Below are 9,656 nucleotides of genomic sequence, written 5' to 3'. Positions count from 1 at the left end.
TGACTCACTGTTTCAATGGGATGTCTTGCTGTTCTCTGTTAAAAAATTATCGCTGGTCTTACAAGAGCCACTTTCAAATTCCCTTTCCAGGTCCCTCTGCGATCTTTGTTCTGTTGTGGCCTGCTCTCCTAGTTGGCACAAGAAGGCTAATATTTTTTTTTTTTAGCAACCCTTTGTTGACTCATTATTTAGATGGTCCAAGGCTGTAATTTTAATCACGTCCTGTATGAATGACACGTCAACAAATTACTTATCTCCATGCTGTGAATGTTTGATTGCCCATTTAATTTGTGATTATAGATGTAAAATATTGACACACAAATATTTGCCTCAGCAGTGCTCTACTGGCAAATTGCGTGTAATGTGGTCAGTAATGAGCCATACAGTCACATCCACATTCACAACAATTTGTGGCTGTCTAGAAAAAGGAAAAGAGGGAAATGACAGTGAGACTAAAACTAGACTGGTAACTCTAACATGGAGGATCATTTCCCAGGTGGAGCACTTGAGCGACGTACTTGAGCCGAATTGCTGTAAAAATCTAGCCATATAAATGGATCATTTATAAAAAGTTTCTCTGGGTAGGAATGCCTAAAATGCTAACATTAAAATGAGGTGTGGCGGATATGATGCGGCCTTCCATTTCAAAAGAATGTTTGATGGGTTTTTGGCTTTTTGATGTGACTCTGTGAACTTTTATTTATTTATTTATTTAGTGGTGTCTGGGTTTCCTTTGTATTATTATTTTTTTCTAGACTAATACCTTCAACCTTGAAGTTCTTTGGAACCTCTTTTTGAAGCTATTTGGTATGCCAAGCAATCGGCAGCTTTATCACAGAGCCAAAGAGCACCATTAATAGCCAGGTTTATACTGTGTGCACATCAGTACCCTGACTATTGGCTATGATCAGATTATTACTGCACATGTGAGCACACTGAATGTTTTCAAACAAAAGTGAAACTAAGAATTGAATCTGTATCACCATAACAAAATGGAAATTGTTTCCCATGATCAAATAAAAATTATTAGAAGCCCTTATAATATAATATAATATAATATAATATAATATAATATAATATAATATAATATAATATAATATAATATAATATAATATAATATAATATAATATAATATAAATGGACTTTAAATGGAAACAAAGGTTAAATACCTGCAGCACCCAAACTGCTGTTAAATGTCCCTAAAATGATATATTAGCATATTTAAATAATAAACCTCCTTTATTAACCTCTTGTGTCCATTCTTGCATTAATTCCTATATTTAACACTTTTTGTATATTCTGTTCTTATGAAAACAGAGAAGCAAAGAGTCTGCAGGGAGTATTGAGAAGGTGGACCACAACTAAGAAAAAAAAATACCTGAAAATATTTCTCTTTTTTATAGAATATTTAAAGTAGCATATTTCATGATATGATGTTGACATTTTAAGCCATTATCTGATCTTATTGTTCAACATACATAAACATTACATAAAAAATCTGGCATTTTTCAGAAATGCAAAAATGAGGTTGGCCATGTGAAGTATTGGCTATGGCAGCTCATTTCGTAAATCAAATTCTTTGGTCTAGGTCACAGTACTACTTCAAAAAACCTTCACTAAATTGTAAGCATTTGTATAAAAAAATAAATAAATAAATAAAAATAAAAAAACCGCACACTGGGTAGCAGCAAGAAAGTGCTGAGTTCAAATCCCTGCATTTGGGGGCTTTCTGTGCAGACTTTGCATGTTCTCACCGTGGGTTTCTTCCAGGTACCTCCCACAGCCCAATGACACGCAGGTTAGGCTAATTGGAGCCTGAACAGCTCCTAGCTCTGAGTGTGTGAGTGAATGGTGTTTGTGGCCTGTGATGGACTGTAGACTGTAATCCCGCCTCTCGGCCAATGCATGCTGGGATATGCTCCAGCCCCTCCCGTGACCCTGACCAGGAATAAGTGGGTGAAGATAGATGGTATAGGGTATAGATGAATGTAAAACATAATTTTGAGTAATCCAATCAATATAATCATGTTTTTGATTAATACAATGGCACAGAGTGAAGCAATGTAACATTATAATTTAAAAGTTTAATCCAATACTTTCATTTTAATTTATTCTTTATCTTCTCATAATCCAATGAAGTTGTCGCCATCGTGATTTGAGTGATGAAGCATGTATGCTTTCAATATTATTATTATTATTATTATTATGTCCAATTCATGCAATAATGAATAAACTTAAGTCTTCTTATACATATTTCCCTACATATATTTTTCTTTCTTGCGAAAGTTTTTATTTATTTATTTATTTATTTATTTATTTAAATTTAGTTTTATCTCATATGCCCAATTTACCTACAGTAGTACTATTTTGGTTACTAATAACAATATCAAGATTTGAATTTTTCAAAAACCTTCTTTTTGGTGTTTGCTGCCACCCAGTGGAAACAGGTATGTATGTACTTTGATAAGTTCATGGATGTGAGATGTATAGTATCTTTTCCACAGGAATATGTCGCCCAGAAAACTGAATAACTCATGTGGGCATACTATATAATATTGTATACATATACATAATATTTCTTGAATATATAAGAGAAGCTGATGATTCTACAGACTGTCTGAGCATTTATTGTCAAGGAACCATGAAATGAATGGAACGAAGGCTCAGGGATGTAATATATTGTGATGTGTGTACTTTGACACTAGGTGGCGATGTAAACATATGAAACTGAGATGAATGCTGGCATTTTTCCTTGATGTTTCTATGGAGGAATGAAAAGATTAGCTTTAATGCAACTGTGCCCAAGGAATAAAGTGGAGATTACTGTATAAAAGCTCCCAAGAAGAAGAAGAAGAAGAAGAAGAAATTATTATTATTATTATTATTATTATTATTATTATTATTAATAATAATAATAATAATAATAATAATAATAATGTACAAAATGAAAGAAAAATAAATTACTATTAATTAAATTGGGAGAAAAGTTTGTGTTTTTTTATTTTTATTTTTTAACTGGTACTGTTCCCAGCTCAGCTGAGTATTATTGAATGTGATTAGGAATTCTAAACAACACTTAACAATGTTTTATGTTATAATGTGAATGCAAATTAGATGCAAATTAATTACTCATATTTGACATATTTTTAAATGATAAAAATCACCACTCAGGAGGGTTTCAGCTTGAAAGTCAAGTGGATTAGAAAAGGCAACCCAGAAGGCTTTCTCCGGTAAATAGCCAGATGTCCCCCTAATTATGGGAAAAGATCATGCTGAGAATACTCCGGTGGTATCCTACATTTGGGATGCCAAAAGTTACAGTACACACCTGGTAATTGTAAGCTTTAGAGGAAATGAAAATTGAAATAGGTGTGCAGATGTTTAAACGTTCTCTATGGAGTTCGTGAGACTGTGGTAACAGAAATTTTAAAGTGATCTCATTCAATAGCAGAGTGGTTGTGATATCTTGGCAAATATTTTGTGTTGTGAATAGATTAATAAAACGGGTACTATCTGTCCAGGGTTTTTAATTTTTTGTACAATTACAGATATATTTCAGCTGGTTGAATGAGAATGAACACATTTCCTCAATCTGACCCCTGACCTTTACTTGATATACTAATTAGGTTATTGCATAAACACATACAGAGGTAATTGATTTGGTATACATATTCTGTTGAAGTCTTTGGCTTGACTTCAGGAACCCAGAGTTGTTCTAGAATGGTGCTGCAAGGGTCCCTGTGGACATTCTATGGTAGAGTAGGACACTTGTGGTCTAATAGGACTGAACCATGAGAAGGGTCATCTAGGCCAATCTGAAGATCCACAGATAGAACCCGTGTACAGTCAGCTGGAGCAAGAAGGAGGCCTTTGCTGGTCTGGATTTGTTGGGGACAGCTGGAAGTTATTTTCCCTCACAAGCTTCATCTGCCGTTGATGGTGATTATGCCACAGTTTAGAATTTCACCACACTGTGCTTTCCCAGAAATGCCCCTCCTGGCATTTTACCCCCAAAGCCAGCCTCAAACAGGCCAGGTAAGTCTAAGCAATTTCAGTGCAATAGACTGAATAAAGCAAAAGTCTACACTTTACAGTTTACACCTAAAATTCGATAGCCTAACCCTGGTTTTATGTCCCCTCTGATCCAGAGAGGGCAATTCCTCTCATTCTCCCTGTCTACCATTGGCCAAAGCAGTAATATTAAAACAGTATTAAAACCAAAATGGCAGCTATTGGAGTAACAGCTTTCTAAAACATATTTGCATTTCTTTTTAAAATGTGCAGATGCTACATACCTACATTGGCAGGGTTTCTATTGTACTTCTTGATAAGTCAGTTTGAATGCAGAATGAAAAGTATTCAATATGCAACAGCCTTATAAGCATATTTTCAAGCAGAGTGACTGTGTGTGGAGTGCAAACATTCACAGGGCATTGCTGCTCAGTCAACCTACCCTGTATGAATAATAAAGTTTAATTGATTTATTAATTAATAATTTCTGTGTATCTGTGTTTACTCACACTTTCATATATTCATATATACAAACCTCTGCTGGTATATCCTCTGGAGCTCGACATATTTTGGGTTAAACATGCTGAATTACCGTCTCTTTGTCTCAAACGAACAGTGAGAGAGTTCAATAAATATTTATTGCCAAAAGTCTGATTTGGCTATATGCAAGAGAAGTGTTTTTCAACTACTGTATTGAGTGTGTATGTCAAGGAATCCAAATGTATGTAACTGTGAACAGTCTTTTAATGACTAACAGATGACATAGTTTTTATATAGCATGCTAGCTTGCTGGAATTGCAAGCCAGACAAAAGTGCAGACATGGCCCTTACGGGGTTAAACCATTCAGGGTTGTTAGCCTGTTGTCAGTAATTATTAATTAACCAATTGATTCAATTTGTCCAATTCAGATGGGATCTTTGTAAATATATTTAACTCAATTTTAACTTTAGGCTACATGGTGCCGTGACATCGACTGATACAGCTGTTTGGATTGATTAGACATTGGACGGGAACCAGAGAACAATGTATAGCCTTGTGATAGATTTTCACGAAAATAGGTAGGCCGTGAAAAACATATAACGTTATCAAAAAATAAATTAAAGACTGTTTGTATCATATAATATGGAATTGTATTGAATTGCCTTACATTGTGTTAAGGTTTAAAGCTATTCAGAATGTTAGGAGTACCCCCGCGCCATGTTTGTTTTTAAATGTAACATTTCACTCTTTGTACTTTCAGTCAGATTGCTAGTTAATGGTATGTCCCAGAAATGTCGTTGTGGTGTGTAATCGTAGCCAAGGGATGTAGCTTGTTTGTACTAAATTATCTTTGACACGGAGGGAATAGACCAAAATTTATGAGGATTTTCAGGTGCTACTACTTTTGCCATTGCACAACCATTTCACAAGACTGATGTTCAGATGTACCACTGCTCGCACGGTTCCAATGACAAAGGACGTGACACGTATACGGCAGTGTATATGATAGAACACAGCTTTTTAAAATTTCTGTTTATTTGCCATCCATAGTTCCTTTTGAAAGGTTTATGGTCACATTATCTTTAATTGTGGCTTACACACTGGCATGATATTAATGCAACTGAGGCAATTTCCGCTTAGATTTCATTAAATGAGAGGCTACGAGGGGCTCAACAGCAGTTTTTTAAATGCCTTTCTCACTTTTTCTGTCCTAACTCCGTAAATAATTGGATTTAGGAAAGGGGGCAACACCAGAAAATACACTGATAATATCTGACGGCCCGGTGAGGCGATGGCTGCCGTAGTAGATCGGGAGCTGAGCAGCTCAAAAAAGCAGCCGAATGAAAAATTTGCCAGCGACACTAAATGTGGAGTGCATGTGTTTAACGCTTTGGCCCGGGCACTGGAGGATTTGAAGCAGATTTTCAGAATCTTCGCGTATGAGTACAGTATGAGAACAAACGGTAAGGTCACGGACAGAAACACCATTACCAGTCCAAAAACATTGTTCAACGTGGTGTCAGAACAGGCAAGCTTGACCAACAAATAGTTATCGCAGTACACTTTGTTCATGACATTGCCGCATAACTGTAACCTCACGCTTAAGGAGAGAGTGATGACGAATTTGCAGAACGAATAAATCCAGACACACAAGATGTACAAGCACACTTTGCCCAAAGTCATCATTCTGTGATACTCCAAAGGATGACAGATGGACACATATCGGTCATATGCCATGACAGCTAAGTTGCAAAATTCTACTGAGCCGTATGTGTACAGGCAGAAAATTTGGAAAATACAATAATCTCTTTGAATTTCATGGACATCCGATAGCAAATTCACCAGCAACATAGGGAGCAAAGCAGTGCTTCCGTACAATTCATTAACAGAGAGATTGCACACAAACAAATACATTGGTTCATGCAGATTTCTGTCAACAAAGATCACTATAATAAGCAGCGAGTTTGCAACGATGATTGAAATGTACAATACAATTATAATGCTAAAATAAAAGTACTTCATGTGTCCAACGTCATCATATGCAGCGAGAACGAAGAAGGTGACCTGGGAAGAGTTCTCCATCGTCTGTTCAAAAGTATATTCCATGCTCTGTGTTTTGAAGAAGAGAAAAACTGAAAGAGTGCATAGTGTAATCATACTTAATTTGCAGCTTTTTCTCTACCCACACGATTTATCCCATAAAACTCATGCTAAACTCTACTTTCTCCCCGTGTATTACAACCACACACAATAAAAGCACCCGGCGTAAGACAATCGTCAAACAAAACAAAACAATATCCTTGAAGGGAATCGAAAGAAACCAAATCAATTCAAACGATTTAAAATATGGCTTTCAAATTTGGCCCCATATTTTTCAACATTCATAATGTATATAAATTCAAAAAGTGTATAAATGAATTGTCTTGATGCTGCTATTCTTTTCTAAGTGTGCTGTAATGATTGCCTGATGATCCACCTCAGGAACCGACTAGCTTGCTTTTCTGTCAGAGGCTGTATTCTCAACCAATATTTAAAAAGATTTAACCATTCTGCAAACCAAACATTTGAAAAACGACATAAAATCAAACAAATTACATACCAGCATGATGACCTGTTCACTTGAGTTTCCATATTCAGAACAATCAATCTCAAAAAATGTCTTCAAATTTCGCCATGAATAAAAAAGCAATACAAAAGTATTATTAACAGACATCTTATTATCAAAACCAACATGACAACTATTGGAGTAACAGCTTTTTAATGTATCCATGCACTTAGTTTTAAAGTATAAAGATATAATATATACATACAGCAGAAAGAATAATATTACCGTATCCTGTCGAGAGACAGTTGGAGCACATAATGAAAAATATTAATGCACTGGCCTTTAAATATTTTCTGAGGAGTGACGTGGGAGGCATGTCCACTTAGAAAAAACATCATGGGAGGACTGTTCTTCAAAGGAGATCAGTAAACAACTTGAGCCCATTGGCTAGGTCATACTGTAAATAAGCCCTACAGAGTATCTGACCCTGAAGGAATACTCTGTTTATTGTTATATTTCCATTGCAAAAAATACATTGTAGCAAAAACCAAAGCTGATTAAAATAGCAAAGTACAGACATTTCAGCGAGTCTGATTTTTAATTATAAATCTACACGTACAGTACAGTAGATGGATTTTCACCATGATTATAAATCTAAGACCAAAGCAGTACATCACAGAACAGTTAATGGGGAATTTCATCCAAGTTTAAAAAAATATATATTGTCCTTATTGGAGTATAATATGAAAGTGTTCACAGTAAATTTCCATCCATTATCTATACCCGCTTATTCTGGTCAGGGTCACAGGGGGTGCTGGAGCCTATCCCAGCATGCATTGGGTGAGAGGCAGGAATACGCCTTGAACAGGTTCCCAATCTATTGCAGGGCCCACCATTCCTCACATACTCATACCCATGGACAATTTAGAGACTCCAATTAGCTGACCTGCATGTTTTTGGACTGTGGGAGGAAACCAGAGTACCCAGAGGAAACCCACGCTGACATTGGGAGAACATGCAAACTCCACACGGAAAGGCCCTGGCTGGGATTTGAACCCAGGACCTTGCTGTGGGGCGACAGTGCTACCCACTGCATCACTGTGCCACCGCCTTCACAGTAAATTTAACCACCTAGAAATTAACTTTTTGACCACTGCTCTTATTTTTGCGGTTCTCACTCCATAGATAATAGGATTAAAGATAGGACAAATCATCAAGAAGTACACTGACAAAGTTATTCGAACTGCAGATGGGATAGGCATCATTTCGAATCTGCTTTGGAGAATTTCAAACAAACAGCCGATTGAAAAATTTATCAGGGAAGCCAAATGCGGAGCGCAGGTCGTCAGAGCCTTCATCTGAGACTCTCTGGACGATTTCAGACAAATTGTGAAAATTTTTAAATACGAGTAAACGATGAGAAACAGCGGAATAACAACCGTGAAGAACAGACTGCACAGACCGTAGACGTTATTTGCCGTTGTATCAGCACAAGACAGCTTGACAATCGAGTAATTGTCACAGTACACTTTATAAATGGTGTTTCCACAGAGAGGCAGCCGTGCGCTCAGGCCAAGGGTGACAGACACTTTCAGGCTGCAGCAAAACCAGATTAAAAAAATGAATATGTACACTTTGGTTGGAGTCATGATACTGTGATACTGCAGTGGATGACAGATGGACACGTATCTGTCGTAAGCCATCACGGATAAGCTGGAAAATTCTATCGACCCATAGGTGAACAGGCAGAAGATCTGTATGAAGCAGAAAATCTTGGAAACTTCATGGATGTTTGACAGCATGTTCACAAGCAGTGATGGGTATAAGGCAGTGCTTCCATAGAGTTCAGTCACAGCCAAATTGCACAGGAGTAAATACATGGGCTCTTGAAGACTGCTGTCAGTGCATATGACCACAATGAGTAGCAAATTTGCCAATATAATTGAGCAGTACAAAATTAGAATCAGACAAAAGTAAAAATATCGAATGGATCCAACATCTTCAAACGCACTCAGAACTAAAGCGATCTCGGATATGTTCTCCATGGCTGTCAGTTTTTAATCTGCATACCTGAGAGAGAAGTACATTTTTAATCAGCACACACAAAGCATAATTCTATCAAGAATATCTCAGCAATTTTTTTTTTTTTAAACCTGCAATGCCTTATTTCAGTTAACTTGTACTTAACCATTTAAAGAGTGGGTTTTTTTGTAACTTTTTTATAAATTCTGAGTCAGTGCGCTATAACTCCATTGCTTTCAATTAACAGCAGTGATTGTTGCATCAGCATTAAGAACATTTTATTCACATACTGTATTTGTGATCTTACACCTTAAAGATCTAAAAATACAGGGAGGTTATAAGGCTATGTTAAGCATGATTCATTTTATCAATTTCAATAGGAGTATTAAAACTTTTCCTCCCCATGTTTTAAAATAGAGGTAGAGTTTTTAAATTAAACAGACCAGTACTGTATGATCGATTGGTGGTGCTGGGTTGAAAAACACCTGAACTCCTAACTTATAATCACAAATATTTAGCTAACCCAGGGCCACAGAACACTGTATACAGTTAATAAACTTACTGAATAAGTGCTTGTGGAGTTGCAATTAAAAAGAA

The 9,656-nt window shown here is 36.4% G+C and overlaps 1 protein-coding gene across 1 annotated transcript; it reads right to left on the bottom strand.

The window, feature by feature from the left end:
- Positions 1 to 5,540: 5,540 nt before the first annotated feature.
- Positions 5,541 to 8,098, bottom strand: LOC135262435 (olfactory receptor 10A6-like). Its single transcript, XM_064349454.1, has 2 exons — positions 7,092 to 8,098; positions 5,541 to 6,601 (listed from the first exon to the last, which is right to left on the bottom strand). The coding sequence occupies exons 1-2, from the start codon at positions 7,260 to 7,262 to the stop codon at positions 5,651 to 5,653; spliced, it is 1,122 nt and encodes a 373-aa protein (XP_064205524.1). The 5' UTR covers positions 7,263 to 8,098; the 3' UTR covers positions 5,541 to 5,650.
- Between the last annotated feature and the right edge of the window lie 1,558 nt (positions 8,099 to 9,656).

Source organism: Anguilla rostrata, chromosome 9, assembly GCF_018555375.3.
Source record: "Anguilla rostrata isolate EN2019 chromosome 9, ASM1855537v3, whole genome shotgun sequence".
Lineage (NCBI taxonomy): Eukaryota > Metazoa > Chordata > Actinopteri > Anguilliformes > Anguillidae > Anguilla > Anguilla rostrata.
The sequence above is the reverse complement of the archived record's forward strand: the minus strand, read 5'-3'. Positions and strand labels throughout refer to the sequence as shown.

Coding starts and splice junctions, on each gene's coding strand:
- LOC135262435 (XM_064349454.1), bottom strand. CDS start 7,262: ATGGATACATTAAAAAGCTGTTACTCCAATAGTTGTCATGTTGGTTTT. Junction 6,602..7,091: donor GTGAACAGGTCATCATGCTG/GTATGTAATTTG, acceptor TTCAAAACACAG/AGCATGGAATATACTTTTGA.